General features: G+C 42.3%; 1 protein-coding gene across 1 annotated transcript in view; it reads left to right on the forward strand.

Moving 5' to 3' along the window:
- Positions 1 to 23,846, forward strand: part of TMEM232 (transmembrane protein 232) — a 148,804-nt gene extending 124,958 nt beyond the window's left edge. Inside the window, exons 12-13 of the mRNA XM_056849001.1 lie at positions 13,615 to 13,702; positions 23,589 to 23,846. Of these exons, the coding sequence (XP_056704979.1) occupies positions 13,615 to 13,702; positions 23,589 to 23,846 (346 nt within the window). The remainder of the gene's footprint in view (positions 1 to 13,614; positions 13,703 to 23,588) is intronic.
- Positions 23,847 to 24,895: the final 1,049 nt, after the last annotated feature.

Here is a 24,895-nt window from a genome sequence, read left to right on the forward strand (position 1 = left end):
CCTGCTCTTGTCTTGTGTGGCTTCCCACACTGAGCTGCCCCCTTTCCTTGGGAGGACAGCTGTTGCTCCCTTGCTGGATGGGTAGCAGAGCTGACTGCAGCTTCTAGGTACCGCTGCGGTTCTTGCAGGCTAACGGCCTGTACCAGCTACTTCTAGTCTCCAACTGGCAGAAGAGGATAATTCCAGAGGGGTAGCTGTGATGACTTGGATGGCCCAGGCTAGCCTGATCTCATCAGATCTAAGAAGCTAAGCAGGGTCAGCCCTGGTTAGTATTTGGATGGGAGACCATCAAGGAAGGCCAGGGTTGCTGTGCAGAGGAAGGCACTGGCAAACCACCTCTGTTAGTCTCTTGCCATGAAAACCCCAAAAGGGGTCACCATAAGTCGGCTGTGACTTGACGGCACTTTACACACACACACACAGCTGTGTTAGTCTGTTGCAGAAAAAATTAAACAGGAGTCCAAAACTAACAATGTTTACTTCAGCGTAAACCTGCAGGAATTAGTGCTCACTTCAACAGATGCAGGAAATGAATATATGCCAGGCAGATGCATTTATATTTAAAGATGCAAGCGACAGAAAGTTAGTGGAGGAGGGTTGATATGTTAAAAGAGAGGCTGGTTTACAAATTGGACATTAAATGTAGCATAATTCAGAAGAAAAAAAAACATAGGGGGAATGTTTCAATCTTCCAGGGCATTCTGTTGCTAATCTGAAGGTCACTATTCTACAAAAGAACACAGAAGAGCTGGATTATGATTCAGCAAGTAGTTCAATATTATCTCTTGCACAGGACTGAACAAAAATTTGGGTTTTCTCATGCACTATGGGGTGTTAATAACTTCTCATCACCCATCCTCTACATTTGTTAATATGTTCATCTAACTTCTGAATGATGTCTGTACTTTTTAAAAATTGGACCTGTTTCTCATGTTTTACATTGTACTTGCCTGTATTAGATCTGATGCCCATTCCACTTTGCCTGTCTACCAGCAGATGGGAGTGGTCCTCACTTATTCCAAGTGGACTGATGATTCTTTTGAACTTGTTATAAACTTTGTAGCAGGCATCTGATGAAGTGGGAGGATAGGCAGCATGGTATAGCCTGATCTCATCAGATCTCGGAAGCCAAGCAGGGTCAGTACTTGAAAGGGCGACCACCAAGGATGACTCTGTAGGGGAAGGCAATGGCCAACCACCTCGGCTTCTCACTTGTTGAAAGTCCCTTTCTGGGATTTGCATAAGTCAGCTGAGACTTAACGGCCCTTTATACACACACATCTGGAGGTGCTGCGGTAGCAGAACAGTGCCAGGGAGGGGTGAGGCTAGGGTTGCCAGCTCAGGGTTGGGAAATACCTGGTGATGTTGGGGATGGAGCCTGAGTAGGGTGGGGTTTGTGGAGGGGAGGGACTTCAGTGGGGTATAATGCTATAGAGTCCACTTTCCAAAGCTGCCATTTTCTCTAGGTGAACTGATCTTGGTCGCCTAGAGATCAGCTGTAATCCCAGGAGATCTCCAGCCACTACCTGGAGGTTGACAACCATAGGCAAGGCCCAATGCTTCCATCTGACCTTTTGTTGTATGGGGCTGGCTCAGGCAACAGCAGCGGTGGCAAACACCAGTAGCACTTTGCCGGGATTAGGGGAAGGCAGAATTATACCTCCCCCACATTACTGGTCCTGAGTACAAAAGTAGTCCTTCCATAAATTATTTGGCAGGAGTCCCTCTCTATGAAATAGTTTTGTAGTTTTGTATTTCTGTAGTGGATGGATTCTCATTATGTACTCCCTTCAATAGTATACTGAATCTGCCCTCTTACTCTTCATTGACTCTTGGTTTTAGTCTAAAGGCCTAAACACTTTCCCATGGAAATCCACAGGAGTCTCGTCACAGAATTTTCAGGGAATTAGATGAAGTTCATTGATACAAAGTTTGGTTTTCAAAGAAAAGGAAAGAAGGAAGCTTATGCAGCATTTCCATTGATTTTCAAAGAGAGCTAGAAGCTTAAGTGTCATTTTTGCTTTGGAAAATCTGTCCCAATGGAAATAAGCACATATCTTTTCAAGATGCTCTTTTACAACCTCTTTGTCTGAAATCCTTTTAAAAAAAATATTGTTCTGTCTCCAAACGAGAAAAAGATTTGTTTGCAAATAATCCCTTTGGATGTCCAGTGAGGTTGCTCCTGAGTAGTCGCAGAATTTATATGCGAATACATACTTAAGTGGATAGTGCATGACAATGATGTCAATGTACAAAAAGCATATATTTGCCTTTTGAAGGAAGCTATATCCATTTTCCAAGACTTTTTTCGAAAGGGAAAAGTCCCAAAGTAATACACAACCTGTGGTAACAGCTATTCATGCCTCAAGGCTTGCACATCAGTTCCTACTTCCTTTTATTCCTTAGTAGATAAGCACAGTACTTTTAATCCTCTGAGTTTTGAAGACAAATTTAAACCATGAAGCAACCGACAGCTGAGAAAAATTACCAGAACAAGTAGTGTCTCTCCTCCTGTTTCCAGCTTTTGCCTCAGAGCAGGTGCAGATTCTGAGCCATCTTCCTTCATCCTGCCCAGTAAGAGTTACCATTCAGCAACAAAAAATGTATTACATATGTAACATGAATATGTAGGGTTGCCAACCTCCAGGTAGTGCAAAAAATCAGCACTGGTGGTCCACTGTCCAATATGCTGATATTCCAATATACCAGCTATATAAAGTTCAATAAAGAATTTTTGTCTAAATAATGAATTTTCAATTAAGTGTTTTTATATAACACTATTGCTTTAACTGCATCAATACAATAACGTTGGATACAAACATGACAGTAGAAAATCCAGTTCCTTAATAGGATACACAATTATATCGATCTTCATTTATACATATATTTATGCATATATTTGCTCATTGCACCATTTGAGAATAGGCATAACACAATTGTTGTAGTTTATATAAACCTTATAGATAAAGCACTTTGTCCTGCAACCACCGAGGATTTATTGGATTGATGAAGCCTGAACAGGTGAAATGGGTATAAATACCGGAAGCCCATCTTCTTATGGAATCCAGTGGCATCAATGGTGCATTGAGCAAATATATGTATAAATGAAGACTGAAAATTCATTATTTAGACAAAAATTCGTTATTGAACTTTATATAGCTGGTACATTGGAATATCAACATATTGGACAGTGGACCACCATTGCTGGTTTTTTGCAGTACCTCAGCATTTTCAGCAAAAGGCACACTTTGAGTTCTCAACCTCCAGGTAGTGGCTGGAGATCTCCCGCTATTACAACTGATATCCAGGTGAAAGAGATTAGTTTCCCTGGAGAAAATGGCTGCTTTGGCCATTGGACTCTATGGCATTAAAGTCCGTCCCTTTCCCAAACCCCACTCTCCTTAGGCTCCATCCCCCAAATCTCCAGGTAATTCCCAACCTGGAGCTGGCAACCCTATGAATATGTGCAAGTTAGTCAAAGGACAGAAATATTAGTTATATCCTGAATTAATCCCAGATGTGTTTCATATGAAATGTTTCATGAAGGGAAAGCATTTCAGTTTCTGAAGAGTTTCTAAATGATCCAGACACTGCAGTGAAGTTTCAAGCGCTTTCTCTATTTCAGGTGTGATTTTTGACTCCTTGTTCTGCGGCATGAAGTCATGCAGTTTTGGGGAGGGATTTGGAGAGTGGAGAAGTTAGATGGGTACTCACAAGTAAGGGATTGAGGCACAACAAAGGAGCCATTTATCAAGCAGCACTGCAGCCCAGCCCTCCCATCCCAAATTCATTGCAAGCCCTTCGAAAACGAGTGGAGGTTGAAGAGCAGCAGAGCTTGTGGGGTTGCGCCTGTAGTTATTATGCAGAATGATTATTTATTATGCCTGCCCAACAAAGCTGAAAATGAGGTTATTGTATAAGCATTTGTTTATCACATTTTAGTCCATTAATCAGAACACTACATGGAATAAAATCTGTGTCAGCTAATCATATTTCTTAGTGACTAATATTCATCATGCTATAGGTTTGGGTTTTTTTAATGATGAAAAAAGCCTAGTCCATTTGAGACCTGATTATTCATGACAGTAAGATATGCACTTTCATCTTTAAAATTCCTGGTTTTTTTTTTTTTTTTGCTATGAGCTTTTTTGTTTGTTTTTGTGTTGCTTATTAACTTGTATAGAAATTAAATTTGTGCTTTCTTTGTTGGAATGCAATGGAGATCAAGTCCCACTCCACACAGGTGATTATGTCAGTTGCAGGTTCCATGGTTTATGAAAGTTCCCATCAGGCCATAGGTATAGCTGCCACTGCACCATTAACACCATGAGAACCAGTGTGGCATAGTAACAGAAAACAGAACCTTTATTGGCATTTACAGTAACAAAACAAACAGGTAAAGCAGCTAGATATAGATCTAAAAAAAGGATGAAGACACAGTTCATCAGTAAATTTTATAATAAACAATGAAATGAGGGTTCCCCTCCTTCTTTCTCCCTCCTTTAGGACCTTGGGCAGGAACTCGGCTACTTGAGTGTTAACTTCGAAGCTTTTGTCATCCAATAAATGGCCTATGTTTCCAGTAGTCATTGCAGTAGTAAATTGAGGAAGAGAGCTAATTAAGCTGTATCGAAGCTGTGTGAAAAGTGGACAGTACAAGAGAATATGTTGTATTGTGTCAGGTTCTTTGCATTGACACCTACAACATCTTGCTTCACATGGTATTCCCTTGTATCTACCACTAATAATAGCTGAAGGAAATATATTAAATCTGGCCAACAAAAATGCTCTACAGTGAGAGGGTATAGTTGTTAGAAAAATACTGGGCCATAGACTTTATTTAATAAGAAAGGCCTAAAAAATGAGGGGAGCTGATACCTTCAGCACCGGCTTTTATTATTTGGGAATCACTGTCCCATATCCTTTTTTGGATTGTCCTAAAATATATATAATTCACTGGAATTGGACAAGGAATCAAGATCAATCCCGAGTGATCTGATCCTATTTAAGATAAGCCGAGACCATCTAGAAACAGTTGAGTCAGTATGTAAAGCTGCCAATAAACTACTTGGGGGGGGGGATCGAAAATGAGAGTGTAACCAGTATTTGATAGTAGTGATCCAAGCACCAGATTCTATCGTGTGCAGTCCCAGCTCAGCGCACAGAGAAAAATAGCAAACAGAGTTTGTGACGCCAAGGATGTGTCTCAAAAAACTGCCCTGAGACACTCTACTTCTTTATTAAAACCCTGGATCCAAACTGGGATTCCGTACAAAAGTTGCGGGATCACAGTGGCTTGGAAAATCTGTAAGGCGGCCGGAACAAAATGGTTACCTTTCTTATAGTAAAAACGAGTTATTGCAGCCATCTTATTTTTTGCCAAGGTAAGGGACTGATTACGGTGTGCAATCCATTTTAAATTATAATGAAAAGAGACCCCCAAATATTTAAACGTTTTCACTTGTTCGATTTCTCTTCCCTCAATTTTCCAAACTGATTGCTTCCAAGTCTTAGAAAAGATCAGAATCTTGGTCTTATCAAAATTAATAGATAGGGAATTCCGTTTACAGAATAGGATAAAAGAAGCTAACAAACGTTTAAGACCCATCTTTGAAAGGGATAGGACTGCTGCATCATCCGCATATAACAGAATAGGGACTTTCTCAGAGCTTAGCTTAGGTGCATGACCATCAGTATTAGCCAAAAAAGCACGGAGATCTGAAATAAATAAATTAGATAAGGATGGTGCCAGTACACAGCCTTGCTTTATGCCCTTTGTCACCGGGATTTTTTGGGTTAAAAGGCTCCCCTCATCAAATCTAACTTGACAGGTATTGGATGTATGGAGGTTACGTAATAAAAACAAAAGGCGTTGGTCAAGGCCCATATGGCATAGTTTCTCCCATAAAATTTGTCTATCGACTGTGTCAAATGCTCTTTGAAGGTCGATAAAAGCAACATATAACTTTCCTCTAGAGAACTTAAGATATTTTTCTGCCCAAAATGCAAGAACTGTGCAATGATCAGTTGTAGAATGGTTAGGTAAAAATCCAATTTGCTCTTTCCCTGGGATATTATGAAGGGCCATCCATTCAGATAATTTCTTGAGGAGATGCTTGGCATAGAGCTTTCCTATAATAGACAAAAGACTAATTGGTCTGTAATTTTCCGGTTTACTAGGATCACCTTTCTTAAACAATGGTATTATTATAGAATTCAGCCACGAATCTGGGAGGATACCAAATTTGTCTATCAATGTGAAGAGGTGTGCGAGTGGCGGGGCCCACCAATCAGAATTACTCCTTAGGAGCTCTGCAAGAATACCATCGGGTCCCAGGGCATGTGGCATAGTAGTTGGACTAGGATCTGGGAGATCCAAGTTTGAATTCCCATTCTGCATGGTAGCTTGCTGGGAGACCTTGGGTCTGGTCACCCTAGGGTTGCCAACTGCCAGGTAGTAGCAGTAGATCTCCTGCTAATTCAACTGATCTCCAGCCGATATAAATCAGATCACCTGGAGAAAAATGGCTGCTTTGGCAATTGGATGCTATGGCATTGAAGTCCCTCCCCTCCTCAAACCCCGCCCTCCTTAGGCTCCACCCCCAAAATCTCCCGCCAGTTGCAAAGAAGGACCTGGCAACCCTAGGTCACCCTCTCTTTCAGCATAACCTACCTCAAAGGTCTGCTGTTGTAGGGGTAAAATGGAGGAGGTGAGAATGATGTTGTGAACCTGGGCTTGCCATTTGCCCACTCAATTAGGCAAACCACTCCCCTTGCCCCCCTTCCCTGCCTTCGATGATTTGAGGAACATTGTCTGAAAGAGACGTTACGTTCTCAAACCTCTACATGGAAGTTACATCACATCCTCCATGATGCTCCAGGAATTTCCTCATTCTCTATAGTCTTTACCATAGAGACTGAGGGAATTCCTATAGCAATATGGAGGATTTCCCTGACATTCCACCTTCCCCATGCACTGCCCCCCACCCAAATATCCCAGCATATGCCACTACAGGAGTGGCAACACTATGTGAAACACTTTGAGCCCCACTGGGGAGAAAACTGGGCTACAAATATCTAAACAGAAGATGACTTCAGGAAGGAAGAGAAGTGGGATTTGTTTTGTGTCCCAACATGGCTCTGGTCTGAAGGGATCTGTTGTCATGTGGTAACAGGTTACCTTTAGAGCAGAGAAGCATATTTCCTAAACGGAGGACTTGTAGATTTATTTATTTTTAAAATTTCCCCCTACCGCTCAATCAAAAGGTCCATGTTAAAATCTAAAATCTTGTAAAGAAGCACAACACTCTAGAAATGTTAGTTGCTTGAGAATCTTGATAGTAGCAGTGCCCCCTTTTTATGTGAACACACTGGTCCACTATAGACAGAACTTGCAGAAGCAGGAGAAATAAAGGCCTTATTATTGCCTGTGTTGCTGCTGTTGGCATCAAAAGGAAGCAGCTTAATTTGTGCTATTTTATAAACAGATATAGATGAAAGCTGTGCAAAGAAAATGAAAGAGATTGAGATAATTGTATGAAATACCAAATATTCAGTCTGAAACCCATTTGGCTATCTATGTTTTGATTAAAAGAAACCCATTTGTCTCACTCAGCAAGGGGCAAAATTGAATGTTCACAGCACTGCAAGCACATAGAGTAGCAAAGCACTAAAGAATTTAGAAGATAGGCAGGCCAATCCCACAGTCCAGCTAAAATGGCTGCCACTGAACTAGTCTTTTCTTTAGCATAGTTGGTAGGGTTGCCAGGTCCCTCTTCGCCACTGGCGGGAGGTTTTTTAGGGCAGAGCCTGAGGAGGATGGGGTGCAGAGGGACTTCTATGCCATAAAGTCCAATTGACAAAGTGGCCATTTTCTCCTGGTGAACTGATTCCTATCGGCTGGAGATCAGTTTTAATAGCAGGAGATCTCCAGCTAGTATCTGGAGGTTGGCAACCCTATCCCGGGGGAAGGATGGGGTGAAACATAGCAACAATTATAGCCTCCCATGTTGCAGAATGAGTGGAATTGCCCTAAGGCTCTCCATTGATTTCAGTGGTTGATTGTTTAGTTACGATTATGCCAGCTATTGCTTTCACAACTTTACACTGGAAAGGAAAGTGGGACCTTGCATCGAGAGGGAAGGAAGAGAGTTCTGACTAGGCTGTTGACTAAGCATAATCAACATGTCCCCCAGGTCTGCTCACAGTTTCCCTTTTGTGGCAATGACAGCATAGTAGTTATGCCGGTTTAATGTTATGATGGCATAATTACATTGCTATGCAGCTTTAACTGTACCACATCATAATAACTTGAGGATATAGCAGCGTAGAAGATTTAGTGGCAATCCTATCCTTGTTCAGGGATAGCTCAAGGATACCAAGCACTGTAAAATGTCTTAGTGTTCACAGAGCAAAAGGCTAAATATCCATGTATTTGTGTCAGAAAGTTTAAATGGTTTTGCAGGAAGCAAAAGCACCATTTTGATCAGGACATTCTCCTCTAAAGTGAGTGCAAGACCCTGAGAATTGATTCTCTCCAAGCGTCAGTAAATCCCTAAGTCATTGCTCAGGTGAAATGTCTCTAAGAACAAAATGTATCCCTAAAGTGGCAATGGGAGCTTCTTGCTCTGGAAAGTACCACTCAAGAAACTACAAATTATTGCTAGCTTCATATTATTTACTCACTTCATTTATACCCTGCCTTTCTCCAAATGGGACCCAAATAGGCTTGCCAGGCCCTGTAGCTCCACCGGCGGGAGCTTTCCGGGGCTGTGGCTTCAGTGCGCAATGTGCGCACGTGCCTGGTGCGATGTGCCTACGTAATTTCCGGGTTTACCCGGAAGCGAAGCCGACGCTCTAGCAATCTCGGCCAAAACTCTATGGTTTCCATAGAGTTTTATCCGAGATGGCCAGAGCATCCGTGTCACTTTCGGGTTTACCCGAAAGTCATGCGTGCACATGTGTGCACGCGCATGCACGCAGTGCCTGCCGGCCACCAGCTGGCTGGTGGGCAGCCCGGTGGATTGGTGGGATTTTACCTACTACCACCAGGCACTTGGCAACCCTAGACCCAAAACAGTTTACATCATTCTCCCCTTCTTCATTTTGTCCTCACAACAACCCTGTGATGTAGGTTATGCTGAGAGTATGTGGCTGGCCTGAGGTCAGCCAGCAAGATTCTATGACAGAATGGGGATTTGAACCCATTTCTCCCAAGTCTCAGTCCTATACTCTGACCACTATGCCATGCTGGAGCAGCTGCTATTCATAGTTTCTAAGGATTCTGAAAGACCCTGGTATGTGCTAGCTAAAACGAAATAGCCTTCACCAAAGAAGAACATATTGCTAATATACTGATTTTGAGATATGTTTTATTTGTTTGTTTATTACAAAACTTTGTCAGCTCTTGACACCCCCCTTTTTTGCTACCAAGAAATTATGCAAGTATAAGAAACAAATGAAAGGGATTGCTGGATTTTTCTGGATGGAAAGAAACCAGTATCAGGTACATTTAATTCCTAATGAGATCAATAGGTTAAATTTTTTGCTGTTCAGTTTGGTTCTGCTGATTTCAATAAGATTAGGTGTGCCTCAAAATATACTACTATACTAACGTGAACCACCACCAATGTGTGGTGTGATATGGGCAGTTGAGCATGAGGTATATTCATGTAATAATCTGCCTTCCATTGACATTCAGTGGGTTTGTACTTCAGGATTTAGGCCTTCGGACATCAAAAATCCATTTAAATTTAAGACATGCCACTTACTGAAATCTAAGCAAGAATGTAAATACCTTGTTAGAGTTGGAATCCTGCCAAAGTTACAAGCAAATGCTTGAAACTGTTCTGGTGTTTTCCCACTTTCAACACTGTCAGGGCTGCCAACCTCCAGGTGGTGGCTGGAGATCTCCCGCTATTACAACAGATCTCCAGGTGACAGAGATCAGTTCCCCTGGAGAAAATGGTCACTTTGGCAATTGGACTCTATGGCATTGAAGTCCCTCCCCTCCCCTCCCCAAACCCCGCCCTCCTCAGGCTCTACCCCCAGAATCTCCAGGTATTTCTTAACTCGGAGCTGGCAACCCTAAACACTTTTTCTCCCCTCACAGTCACAAAACAAACATGACTGTGCTCTTAACATTATGAAAGAGATGAACAAAACTACTGGGTTAGGAAAAAGTGTCATCGAAAGTTAGATCACACATATGTGATAACAAGAGTGCAACCTACATTTTAATGTCTCTCATTGACAATCCAGCAGAGCAACCATTAGTGAAATCGGCAGAAACCTGTGCAGTATACTTCTGTATCAGGGAAGCCTTTGACTAATCAGAGTCCCATTATAGCTAAGATGCAGCTGGGGAACAATTGAACCTGCAATTAAGGCAGAGGCAGACATGAGACAGTACTGATGTCAGGTATTGTGACCTAAATAACATTTCCCAGCGGTAGACCATGCGGGAAATTGCAGAAAGGGTTGGCAATGTTTCAGTTGCTTATTATTTATTGTGCCATTTTACACAAGGTTTATTGACAAAACGCCATCTACTCCTGTCCACTTAAAGCAAACTGTAAATTAAAAAAAAAAAAAAGTTCGGCAGTAGTTCTGAAAGCATACATCACTTTACATTAGACGCTGTCGGGTCTCCTCACCCCTGCATTGTTTAATGTACGTTAGCCCCATACTGTGAGAGCATAGTACTATAGCGCAGATTGAAGGAGTTATTATCTGACACTTTTCGACTTAAATGAAATGACTTCAATTACCGACCTAGCAGGAAGTCAATGCGAAGTCTTTCCTCAAAATTAAAAAATTACAATTCAGCACATCTCTCGGTATTAAAAAAAAATCTCATAGAGTGGGATCCAGCTACAACAAGTAATCAAAACAGACTCAGGGAAGCATTAATTTGCTGGCACAAGTACGAATGAGGATATCAAGCATCTAAAACCACAAATCAGGAGAAAACCTTGAAGGAGAGAAAAATCTAATTGATGATGTGCACCTAAGTCGGTTAGAAAGAGGGTTCATTTACAAAGGGGGAAAGAAAGAAAAATCATTCAAAAACAAACCTCTACGGAAACAAATATCACCCGAAACGGGAAGGAAATTGCCGTGGTCACAAACAATGAGTGTAACCAAAGGTCTTTTGCCTTGCATTATGTATTGGAATAGAATCCAATCAATGGGAAATGAATAGGTACAAGTGTTTTCCATAGTTTAAACCTAATTCAAGGCTATGGGAGAGGGTCCCCTTTAGCCTCTCAGCAAGGCTATGGTAGGGATCATGGGACCTGCATGGCCAAAATCTTTGTGGGATGAGTGCTGTAGTAAGAAGGAGAGTTCAGTGAGATTGAGCGAAAAAGCTGGCTGGATCCAACCCATGTTATGCTTTAAAATGTAATTTACAAAACCTTAAGGATAAAATCTCACAATAATAAATCATTGTGTTTATATTTTTGATATAATGTGCAGTGTTTATAGTGTGAGTTGTGGTGCAAAGTGCCATTGAATTGCAGCCGACATGGTGACATGGGAAGATATACATGAGCACACGAAGCTGCCTTATACTGAATCAGACCCTTGGTCCATCAAAGTCAGTACTGTCTACTCATACCGGCAGCGGCTCTCAAGGGTCTCAGGCAGAGGTCTATACATCACCTGCTTGTCTAGTCCCTTTAACTGGAGATGCTGGGGATTGAACCTGGGACCTTCTGCATGACAAGCAGATGCTCTACCACTGAGCCACAGCCCCTCCCCATAGATAGGCTGGCATACAGAAGGCATAGCTAAAGCCTCATTGCTGTCCCTGCGTGTGGTAGGGCAGGGCCATCCATGATGTGCCTTCTTTCTGATATTTTTTCTGATATTTTTCATTAATTTATCCTGGACCTCAATTTCTAATGTATTTATGCAATATAAAATAGAGGATGTTTCCTATGTTTTCTGTTGGTTGTCAATAATGGGGTACTGTTTTACAGTCATCACCAAAAGTGAAAAGATAAACAGTTTTAAATCATATTCTCCATAATGAATCTCCAAAAAGAGGATTTGATTGGTAAGACTATGTCTGTTTTCTGCTTGAATTGAAATATTGCAGTTTCCCCCTGTGGGTCACAATGTACCAAATCAGTCTCTGCTTACCAGGCCCATCTTAAATCAATTCAGATTTACTTTGTGTGCATGCTTAGCAAACTACTGACTGAACTTCAGGTGCTACAAAATCAATACCAAGGGAAAACTAAGCAATTCAAATGGTTTCTACAGCTCAAATTAAACGTCACAAAATGTAGAGGGAGCTGACAGTGGACTAAGAAGATGAAAGGAGTTTAACCAACCAGATAGTCAAAAACAGCGTCAAGTTGGCAAGATAAGGAGGCATCTATGACACAATCAATGGTGTCTTGGGCTTTTAAAACTATGCATGTCTTTCTGTAAGTTAAGGTCTACTTGGAAGCTGAAACAATTAAGATGGAGTTCGACTGGGTTCTTCCTTGGAGATCTCCTCCTGTGTATAGCTGCACATGTTGGAGGGGATGGATCATTTCCAATATTTCTTAAATGGGCTGCAGATGTCCTGGTCCCTGATACCCAAGAACTCATTAATTAACCAGCAGCTGACTGTCCCTTTATGAAGAAGTGGTTATTCTATGATATGATGCTATTCAAAAGATGTTCAGCCAATATTTCCCCCTACTTTTTAAGCAATCCAATTTAGGAACTTTTCCCCTTTACTGTTTGAAGATTAAACCCCCTCAGCATGTTTAAAGGGGGGAAACCCATCCTGAAATATACCTACAGTGCACATGTGGTATATTTTAGTCACAAAGCTGTAGCGTCTAAAGATCTTATGACTATAATTATAACCTGAACTCAGAGTAATTATAGAGCTAGGCATAACAGCAGGAATAAATACGCAATAATAGACTAGAAATGATTCGTGGGGGGGGGGGGACGACCCTGCACACACCAAATCAAAATGACACAGAGCAGCTTTATACTATGGAATGTGTGGCTTTAAAAGGGGATAAATTCATTGTCTAGCTATATGACTATTAGCCATGGTGGATAACCTCTGTGTTCAGATGCAGTGTATCTTTTTATCAGTGTACCTCTGCATCCCAGTTTTCGGAGAGCAGCAACAGGGGACAGGCTTTGATCTAGTTGTGGGTTTTCTGAAGACATCTTGTTCCCCAGTATTGGTAATTAAATGCAGGACTAGATGGACCTTTGATCTAATCCATCAAGGTTCTTATGTGTGTTCTCATATAGTAATGCTGATTTAAATCTTTCTCCTTCCTCTGTCAGTGTTCCACAAAACAACTTTATGCAGTGTTTCATTAAATGTGGAAAGCTGGCATTCTGGAAAGCTTAACAAGTTGTAGGGTAAGATTCAAATCCACTGGCACCTTAAAGACCAACCAGTTTTCCAGGGTATAAGCTTTTAAGATTCAAAGCTCACTTCCTTTTCTATTTGTAGGGATTAATCAAGGAGTTGGTAAATTTGGCATCATCAGTCAGCATCAGCTGATATTCAGACAAGGGTGGGCATTCTCCTATAGGCACAAAATTGATGTCAAATAACAGACGTCTCTCTCTTTCTTTCTAAAGGGAAAAATATTTGCAACCCCAGGTACCAAAACATCCAGATTTCTTTACCCGCACTGATATGCAGCTGAGAAAAATAATTGAGGATCAGGTAAGAGCAGGTTTTAAAATGTGCATTTGCTTAAATTTAATGCTGTGTATTTAAAAACCCGCAATTTGCCAACATGATTATCAGCTAATAAACCTCTGCAGCCCTTTAATTAACTTTCTGAGTTATGCCTTCTGTTATTTTTAAATAATAATCTAACCAAAGCATGATTCAATCTGATAAAGACCTGATATGCAAGTGAAGCACTGATATCTTTTAGGTATATTCCTATTAATTGAACCCTTATTGTTGAGCTTAGTTTTCTGATGACTGCACTTTATCCTTGATAGATCAGAAAGACATTTATTTTAATTGTTTTGTTGAAAAAACTTAATAGCAAACAACAGGGGAGGAACTCAAACCACTGAATCTCCCCGTGGTCCTTATTCCTTTTTCGCTTTATTTCCCCCATTTCTGTGTTCTCTTTTTGCTGGATGTGGATGGCGTTGTTCTAAGTGGATTTTCCAGAGCAGTACTGAAATAAAGCAAAGGGCCCTGCTACCTTTTGTTCATAGCTGGAACATCTTCCTTGAGGTCACTTTGATACAGGCCCCTACCAAGCTAGAGCTGATCAAAAAGGGTGAAAAAAGAATCTCTGTGTGTGAATGCATGATTGAGCAGAAGTTCATTGTTGTGTTTGCTTGGCATGGCCAGAGAGACAGTGCATAGGTCAGAAAATGTTTAGACATCTGGAAGGGAATGCACTTCTTCTTAGAGGCTGTCTAAAGGCTATTTTAAAGTTTGAATATGGTATCCTGAGAGAACTACGTCACTATTACTTAGTAGAATATGGCCACAGGCAGTTCACCACATTAAGGTATCACTTCTATTAACTAAAAATACACCAGTAGGTTTTATATATATTTGTGAGTGTAGCTAATAATCTTTGCCCTGTTACCTATATGCAACTTGCCCCCAAGAAAAGCATTAAACTTCTAACAGTACAATTCACATATTAAGCTGGTCCACATGCATCAAAATCAGTTCAGACCTGTGAAAACTAATAGGTTGACTGTATACTTATACTGTAATTGATTTGTGAATCACAGCCTTCTGCACATTTTCAAATGGAGATAAATCAAATGTCTTTACACAGTTTGATGGTGAATGCTGTCTGGGTCTTTCCAGAATACTCCCCATTTATTGTTTTGCAGTGTGTTATTTGCATGGGGTTAGCACTGTGAGTTTGACCTAAATTGACACATCTGGTGGGAGTCTATGAAAAGGAATGCTGGTATTCCTCAATGGGCGCTAATTGTTAGGAGATGGTCCATTGATAGCTCATAACAGTTGGGAGAAGGTGATCCCCTCCCAGCTGACGCAACAGGACAGAGGTGCACATTTAAAGAAACAGCAGGTTCGAATTTTCAACAGAAATAGAGAGAAGCCAACAGAGATAGCTGTGAGTTGGTTAAAGTACTCTCAAGTGCAGGAGCTAGGGGACTAGATGTGGGATAACGGGAGTGCCTCTTTGCCTCCAGGTGTTCTTTCTTTGTACATTAGTAATTAAAGCTAACACTCCCAAAAAGTTGTCTCTACTAGTGCTGGGAACCAAACCCAGGCTTTATTTATTTAGGTCACTTTTAGGCCCCTCTGCAGGTGCCCTTAGAACCTCTTGGTGTAGTGGTTAAGAGCGGTGGTTTGGAGCGGTGGACTCTGATCTGGAGAACCAGATTTGATTCCCCACTCCACATGAGCGGTGGACACTAATCTGGTGAACTGGGTTCCCCCCCACCACTCCTACACATGAAGCCAGCTGGGTGACCTTGGGCCAGTCACACTCTCTCAGCCCCACTCACCTCACAGGGTGTCTGTTGTGGGGGGAGGTGAAGTGAAGGTGATTGTAAGCCAGTTTGATTCTTCCTTAAGTTGTAGAGAAAGTCGGCATATAAAAACTAACTCCTCCTCTTCCACCCTCTTTTTTCCCCCTTTGTCGTCGTCCTCCTCCTCATGGAGAAGGGAGTAAATAACAGTATATTCAGCACCATTGTTTAACATCCGAAGATTGTGTAGAGTTCAGCCTTGTACAGCTAGCTTCAGTAGCAGTCACCATTTGAAAGTAGCTCACATATAGCAGCCAGGACTTAGTGATGTTGCATAGCTGACACACTGTAGTAATGAGTATTTTACAAGATCTGACAGGTGACATACAGATGCCAGCATCTGACTGTCAGCATTTAACAGCATCTGATAGCTGACATGCAGTTGCGATCAATATTTGACAGTAACAGATCAGATGCATTGCAAAAGAATGTAATGGATTTTCTATCAACTGCATCAATTCATGTTAATACATCAAAAGATGTAGTACGTCATGTTTCAGTCCCAAAATGTGAATCAAGGTCAAATTTCAGCATCAAAATTCAAAATTTTATTCAATTTTGAAACCTTTCAAACTTTTATTTATGCCTCAGATTTCAGATACTCAGCTACAGGTAATAGGTAGTCATTGGTTGGTGTGAGGTAGGGTTGCAGGTACTCCAGTAAATATCTATGCTACAAAATGGTGTAATACAACTTTGTACAGTCAAATATTTTACACAGGTAAGTATACACAGTAAGTATTCAACAGTTTCCTCTTCAACCTGACATGTGCTGAATGTGTTGACAAGGGGGATTATTCCTGAAAAAAACAGAATTGTATTAGTATAAGAACTGTTGTATACTTACCTGTGTAAAATATTTGACTGTACAAAGTTGTATTACACCATTTTGTAGCATAGATATTTACTAGAGTTAATTTGTGATTTGATTCCCAATATATTTTTGGGTTCTTTCCATTTAGTGAATCACTGTGTGTTTTTGGATTTAACGCTTATGTACACAGAAGTATCTATTTTTGCTATAACCTCCAGGTACTAGCTGGAGATCTCCTGCTATTACAGCTGATCTCCAGCCGATAGAGATCAGTTCACCTGGACAAAATGGCTACTTTGGCCATTGAAGTCCCTCCCCTCCCCAAACCCCACCCTCCTCAGGCTCCGCCCCAAAAACCTCCCGCTGGTGGCAGAGGGACCTGGCAACCTTAGACTGAGGGCTGCTGTCAGAATAATCTGAAGTGGAACAGCTACTGGGACCCAGGACTTCTGGCATGGCCCACTTCTGCCAACCTCCTACCCACTCCGTTGCCAGCATTCTGCCACCTGTGCTCCATCTGCATGCCCTGCCCCGTGCCGCCAGGGAAAGGACTGTGGGCACTGCTGGCGGCTGTGAGCGTGGATAGTCTCACAAGTGGGCAGGGGAAGGACCCAGAGACAGGTGGGAGGCATGAGGATGGGTGGGAAGGAAGGAGAGGACAAATGGGGGTGGTTGGTGGGTAGAAGAGGGAAGGGGCCCCTGGGAACTCTCTGCCCAACCCCCCACACAAAAAACTGGAACTGGCCATTGCTGCCATGCACTGCCCTAGTGTATGTGTGTGATCGGAGTCTGTGAGTGTTATTTCTCTCAGAGATCTACATGCTTCATTTGGAAAACACAACAATCCATAATTTGGGCTGGAGATAAGTAATAGTTCCCCCCCCCCCCTCTTCGGGGAACTGACAGTTATTCAATACAGGCAATATTGCCTGTGGTATGGATGCTCGTTCCGTAATTGTGTTTGTTTACAGCTTTTACAAGTTTCTGCCGTGCTTCACAGCCGTACAAATCTGTTTGACTAGTGATGAAAGTGGGACGAAAGACATGAGTGTGTACATGATGGGAAATGACATTCTCTTTCATAACTCCCTAAACTGTCTTTTAAAACAACAGTCTGCCTCCAGCCAGAGACTGTGGTTTGGTCTACACATGCCTAGGGTTGCCAACCTCCAGGTGGTGGCTGGAGATCTCCTGGGATTACCACTGATCTCCAGATCAGTTCCCCTGGAGAAAATGGCTGCTTTGGAGGGTAGGTCTAAAACGCATGGTCAGTTAGCCCAGTTACAGCCCCGTTACAGCCCAGTTCCCTCCCAGTTTCACCCAGGATCAAATCTTCGCAAACGGACGGTACCTTATTTACTCTTCTTTCAGCCCTGTATCGAAGCGAAATGAACCCACCTTTTCCCATTCCTCTTCTGGGAGAAACAGAAATAGGGGAAACACAGATGATTGGCATCACTCACAGCCAATCACAAGGCAGTTTGTGAAGAGGCAGGAATTCAAATGCTTCCTGCCTGCTGCTACTTGGGAGCTTTTTCTGAGAAAAGGAAAGTCTTTTTTAAAACGAGGCTTGGATTCCCCCCCCCTTTCTTTCAGGTAGCTCTGTTTTTTGTTTTTTTTAGTTCTTAAAATGCTTTTAAAATTACAAGCGGGGGGGGGGGGCTCCATTAGTCAATTCGAAAGGACCAGTCACCAGGAACTGGGAGGGGAGGAGGGCTTACTCAGCAGAAACCCGCATTTTCTGTTTACATGGATCCATTTGCACATAGTTTAGTCCCTGCTTATTCTAAGTAATGTGGGTTCATTTGATCCTGGGTGGAATGGGGAGGAAACTGGGCAGAAACCGCAGTAAGTTACCGTGCGTTTTTGCCCGTAGTCTCTATGACGTTATACCCTATTGACGTTCTTCCCCTCTCCAAACCCTGCCCTCCTCAGGCTCCACCCCCAAAATCTCCAGATATTTCCCAACCCAGAGCTGGCAACCCTACCCATGCAGCAGATTGAATTAGAAATGACATATTAGAATTGTGGGGTGGTAGAGTGGACTTCAGACTGTAGATAGGGGGAACTACACATTGCTTGCATAAATAATTTCAGAGGAATAGAAAACTGTCATGCAGGAAGTAGGCTGGGCTGGACTCTTTCTCCCTAGTACTAGGTTTTTGTTTTGGTTTTGCTTGCATGGAATATTGTATGCGCAGGATTATTAATCAGTGGCAGCCCTCTTCTGCAGTCTGGAGCAGTACAATCCACTCTAACACTCAAAACCGGGTCAAGATATTTTATTACCCAAGTAAGGTAACTCTGTCAGGGCCCCGTGCCATCACGGGCTCTGTGGTGCATCAAGTGCACTCCTCCAGGCAGTTGCTTGGGTGGCTTGCCTGGAGAACTGGTCCTGCTACCATCACAGATATTCACCATTTCATTCTCCTGTCTATATAGACCACTGCCTCCCGACACCCCCCGGGGGGGGGGGTCTTTCTTCCAGGCTGCGACCCTTTCTCTTTTAGCCTCCCTTATCCCAAGCTTTACGCCAAGACCTTCTCACTACCTAGAGCGATTAGGATTTCCTGGTGCTACTTATTTTAAGGAGTATGTCTGACATCATGGCTCCAAAGATGGTAATTGCCATCTTTCATTTGAGAGACTCTCTAGCGAGTACTTCCACTGCATCTTTACTTTTGAAATTTTAATCTTAGATGCAATTGAGTGGAAGGTAGTGCTACTGCTGCTGCTTCTCTTGGTTTCTTTAAAAAATAGTATGTTAAGCATTTTCTCTTTCTGACTCTTCTGGGACTAGTACAGTGCCATAGAGTTTGATTTGTTTTGGAAGAAAAATGTTCAAATCCCCATTCAGATATGAAGTGAATTGGCTCGTCTTTGACGACTCAGTCACTCTCAGCCTTACCTATCTCTTGTGTGCAGGAGAACATTTGAAAATGCTGTAAACATTCTTATTAATGATAACAGTCACATACAATTTGGAGATCTTCTGTAACATTTTGGGTTTGGAACTTATTTTTGCCATCTCTCAGGTAATTGTCCTGAGTTTTCTTTCCTTGCAGTCTTTCCTAAATCTGCTATTATTAAACCTGTCTAGGGGCTGAAAGAATCATACCTTTTGTGATACATTAAACAAACACTTAGAGTTAATTCTCCACTGAATTCCTATGTAGACAGCAAAAATACCAAGTGCACTGAAATATATATTTTAGAACTCAGGGCAGTTTTGTCAAGTGGTATAATAATGATAACCATGCCAAACATGCCTACAAGCTACTCGTTTGCTTACTGTATTCTGTTAGAGGAAAGACATTTCACTATTTAAGATAGACCAGTCCCTAATGTAATTCTGGGCATCCCATCATATCAATCAACTCCCCAAAAACAGTTTTCTCAGAATTTGAAACCGCTTCCTTTATGCGTCAGAGCCTTATCACCTCTTTTTATGTGGCCATTATTTCCAAACCCTTTCTTCTTTATCCTCCTTTTTCAACCTAAGCTGCACTTCTTTCTTAATAAACAACACACTTTTATTGCTGTTTTACTCTGAGCTGCAGTTTCTACAGGTAAGACCATCCCTTCAGGGCCTCCATTAATGCAGTAATGATGCTGTCATTGAGGTTCAAAACAAGAGATATGAACTTCTCCTTGACTGCAGTGCTAAAGACTTTTAGTCTTTCCTGCACAATATTTTTGCAGAGACCATAGTCTGAGTTCTTTGCAAAGGTTGCACTTGATTCCCCTCCTCCATTTTCTTGAGTTGAACAGGTGGTTACACCATGAGTTTAGGAAGGGAAGATGAATGCATATAATGCTTTTTTATAGAGATAGTCTGCATTTTGAAATCCAAAGGCCACATGGATCCTTTTCGTCTGTCCATTTTACATCATTTACAGTCTGCCTTTCTCAACAAAACACTTGCCACTGGTGCATTTCCTTCCTCAATAGCTTCCATGTGCTCTCTTCTTTCCACCTGTCATGGCCCAGCCTGGGCTTAGTGCCAGCGAGGACTCAGAGGAGGAGGCCTGTGAAAGCAGGCCGCAGCCGACTCCAGATGTCCAGCCTGGAGACCAAATGCAGGCTCTCCCAGAGACGTGGCAACCAGTTGGCTCAGAGGCACCCCCTGACCTCAAGGCAGTGGATCAGCCTCAGGGCCCCAATTCCCCAGGATCCCCAGTACCTCTGCAAGTGCACAGGAAGCTGCTGAGAGTTGACCTGCAAGCTCAAAGATGCAGCGCGCATTTGGCTACACGTCAGCAACTACAGGTGGGGAGTGATTAAGTAGTTGCAGGATCAAGCTAGAGATGCAGCCAGCATGTTCCCAGGGAGTTGCATAAAAATTTGGGGAAAGAGTGCTGGGCGTGGACACAAGAAGTTCGCTTTACACTTACCTAAGCCTACACCTGACCTGAGAACTCCTGGAATACTGACCTTGGACCGGACCGTGACTGCCTCACAAATCTTTCTGGCTCCCTTTTGACTCCGGCACTCCTGACCGTGCTTATTCTAAACCCCTTGATGGCTCAGTTTTACTTGGAAAGAGAGGCACTGAAACCTGACACCAGTTGCCAGCAGGCAGTCAGAACACCACCCAACAGACCACAATGTCTCCCGCTGATGCTACTTCTTTTTCTTCTCTCTTGCCATTTTGTAATTCCCCTAATCACTTTTATAGATGGTGCTTCTGGCCACTGCATTTCTGCCACTCCTCAGATGAGGAGGATTGATTTTCATACCGCTTCTGATATGGTCACTTTTTCATGGTTTTACCACATCCATTTCATGTGGCGAACGATTCATATAAAGGTAGCTTCATGCATTTTTGACATCTGGTATTTTCAATATCAAGGAAAATTCATGTTTTCAAAAGTTCTTCATATAGTATATATCAAAACTCACCATGTAAGGATATGATCAAATTAAATATTAGCAACACAGAATTAATGTGGCCTGGTTCTAGGTAGTTTTCCCCAGCAAATTTCAGATTTGGGTTTATTGGTAGTGGGTTTTTTTTCAGTAAACCCAGAATAAGCCGAATACTCATACTGGTAAATATCAGTTTTCGGCTTATTTTCAGGTTTAATGAAAAATTCGGGCCCATTATAGTCTATGTGGATTTTTTTTATGCTCCCGTGGGGGTGTTTTTAGAGGTAGAGTCCCCAAATTTGAGCATAGCTTGAAGGGACTATCCTTGCACAAACTCCAAAGTTTGGTGAAGATTGGGTCAGGGGGTCCAATTTTATGGGGTTCAAAAGGGGTCACCCCCTCCTCCATAAGAAGAACAAGGTTTTTATATGCCGACTTCCTCTACCGCTTAAGGAAGAATCAAACCAGCTTACAATCACCTTCCCTTCCCTCCCCACAACAGACACATTGTGAGGTAGGTGGGGCTTAGAGTGTGTGACTAGCCCAAGGTCACCCAACTAGCTTCATGAGTAGGAGTGGGGAAACAAATCCAGTTCACCAGTTCACTCCGCTCATGTGGAGGAGTGGGGAATCAAACCCGGTTCTCCAGACTACACTGCTACAAATTACCACTCTTAACACTACACCATGCTAGCTCTCACAATGTTTTCCCCTTTGGGACCCCATAAAATTGGACCCCCTGACCCAACCTTCACCAAAACGGCTAATTTCGGGTTTATTTTCGGTTTGGGTTTATCAATATGCACAACCCTACCAGGTTCTGTATTGCATAAAAAGATAATCTGTAGGAGTTGTAGTAAGCCTGAAGCCCAAAAATGGTAACAGTAAGCAAGTTACTGAGTTTGAGAAATTAATCAGGGAGTTTGGGAAACTCTGCTCAAGGTTGCTTCAAACATTACAACATTCTATCAATAGTAGTTAAGTGTGGGAATTAACATTTAACCAGCTTATATATTGTCAAGCAACTATTAGACATTTAGGTTTTTCACTGGGAATTCATGCCTGGCTTCTGTGTGTGTTGCGCATTGAATGTACACAGGTAGAAAACTCACGTGTGTGATCATATATGATAATAACAAGCTCATGTATTATGTTAATTTCTACATAGAAATGTCTTCTGTGCAGAATTAACATCTGAAGTAGCCTTCAGATTTAAAGTTCATTAATTTTGTGCAAGCCACTAGCTGTCCATGCAGCCTATCTCTAAGGAGTGTTCTGAATATAATCAAGATAAGAGTCGTAGAGTGCTTTGATCATAGAAAAATGCCGTAGAAGTTAATAATAATAAGACTTGTGGATATCATTTAATGTGCTTTGGAGCTTCACGAGCTTCCCAAGCTGGCCACTCCTGCTTTTCAAACTTCAAAATGTAAGTAGGGTAATGTTTAAACCAAGTCAGCTTCATGGACACTTGCTTTTCTCACCGGAAAAAATAACACATTTCTGGTTTGGAATATGAGAAGCAAGTGATAAAGCATTGACTGGGAATGGCTTCAGCTCTGAAGGCCACTTTGGAAATTAATGATGAGCTGGAGGGTGGCAGGTGACCTGCACATTTCAATGTGCATAACATTAATATAACTTGCATACCATTTGTATGCATACAGCAGTTGCCAGGCCACAGCTGGTAGATGTGTTGCATTTCTTTTGTGATGCTGATAGCACAAGCGATGTGCCTTTTGACTGCCTGTCTTCCCCACATTTCACTTTCCTCTAACACTTCCTGGCATATTGGGAAGCATGACAATTCCCCTGCCTTGGCTGAATCTCACAGCTAGCTGGGATGACCAAAAGCCCTGCAGTTTCTAGCCACATGGGTTTCACATCACAAGGTGGATTTTAAAAAAATAATGAGACAAACGTCTATTTGGAACTGTAATAACGATGTGGCTCTTATGCCTGCTTTTCAGACATTTGATACGCTGATTGTCAGTGAACTCTCAACTGTGCTTTGAAAGAAGCCAAGCACAGCCTCCGACGATCCTATCAAGAGGCTGTGGCCTCCCAACAGTGCATTGGGGAATGAATGGAGATACTCTGCTGTTACTCCTCCTAATAATACTCTGATACTCGGATGTTACTCCTCCTAATAAACATTCATGACCCATCACTGATCATGCAGATGCCGTTACTCCTCCTAATACTCTGTTACTCTTCCTAATAAACATTTATAACCCATCATTGATAATGCAGATGCCCACTTCCTAAATTCCTCTCCTTAAATTATCTCCACTTCCTGCTGAGTTAAGTCTGATGTTTCTACCTTTACGGAGACGTCTGATGAAGTAACTCTTGTGTTTTTTGTTTTGTTTTTTTGCAATAGTGGGAGAAGGAATTGCAGATAAGGCTTGAGTTGGAAGAAAAGCTGCGGCAGCTCGAGCTTAAGGAAAAACAAAAGCTGGAAGAGGAACGCTTCAGGAGAATAATGAAGTGGCGGTGGGCAAAGCTGCGCAAGACAACCAAGCCGTACGAGCTTTCTTTTCAGTGTGAAGCTGAAGAGGAAGACCTGACAGAGGCGAGCGACAGCATTGAATCAACAAGTGTGCAGGAGCCCTCGCATCACTGGGAACCAGGCCTCTAAGGCACAGATTCCACATGACAACCGAATGCTTGTAACTAAGCCCAGCTTGTTTAAAATTAAAGGCTGTCTCTGGAGGTTTTGATTTTGAGCAGAGGAATGACTGAGGGAGAGGGGAGTTGGCCCTTTCCCTACCAGCTGCTTTCCTGTGTTGTTCCAGATGTGTATTTATAAAGGTAAAGTCATATCTGGAGCCCTGCTTGGGGCGGGGGACAGGAGAAGCAGCTCAGTGGGGGAGTGATTTTGAAATGGGGAACAGCCGATGGAGAAAAGTTAGAACACCCCTAACCCGTATCTCCTCCACTTAGAATGACAGGCTCCTGGGGCTACTTTTCATTGAGAACATATGTCAGGGCTTTGTTATGCACACTTGCAGGTAATGTGTAGCGTGCCCCAAATTCAGATTTTCTCCTCTGAAATAAAAGCAAGCACAATGTTTATAGGAAAGTGCTTTCATGGTGATCATTTTCTGGGTCTTTGTTTCTCAGATGTTCTGCATAGAGTCAAGAAGAAACCACACTGAGGCTGATCAAGACTATTGTATGGTTAACATCTCTGCTGCTGTCCTTAAATACCTCCTCTCCTTATTCTCCTCCATCCTACCATTCCTTCACTTGTGCCTGCCTTGCAGCATTTTCTTTGCTCTTGCTTACCTCTCATACTTTGTTCCCACTTTCCTGCTGTGCCACAGGCTCTGCCTGTTTCTTAACCCTTATTCTATTGACTTTGGAATCTAGTTTTCTGTCCAGTTCCTTGACATGCCCCTTGCTACATGGCTGGTAGTAAAGCAGAAACTGCATGAGAAGCAGTTTTGCTAAAGCAGGGACAATGTGGTGTGGGAGAATGTATCCCAACTCTCCTCACCAGGAATGCCATATATGGCTTACACTGGCACTATATTTCCCTCAGTTGACTTTCACAGCTTTGTGATAGAATATAAAGAGGAGCTGGGGTATATGCCTCGCAGATTAAAAAGCTGCTTCCGTGTTCAGAGATCCACTGAAACCACATTGTTGTCCCATCAGTTTGTCCATGTGAATTGATCCAAACAG

The sequence above is a fragment of the Euleptes europaea genome, chromosome 4 (genome assembly GCF_029931775.1).
Source record: "Euleptes europaea isolate rEulEur1 chromosome 4, rEulEur1.hap1, whole genome shotgun sequence".
NCBI lineage: Eukaryota > Metazoa > Chordata > Lepidosauria > Squamata > Sphaerodactylidae > Euleptes > Euleptes europaea.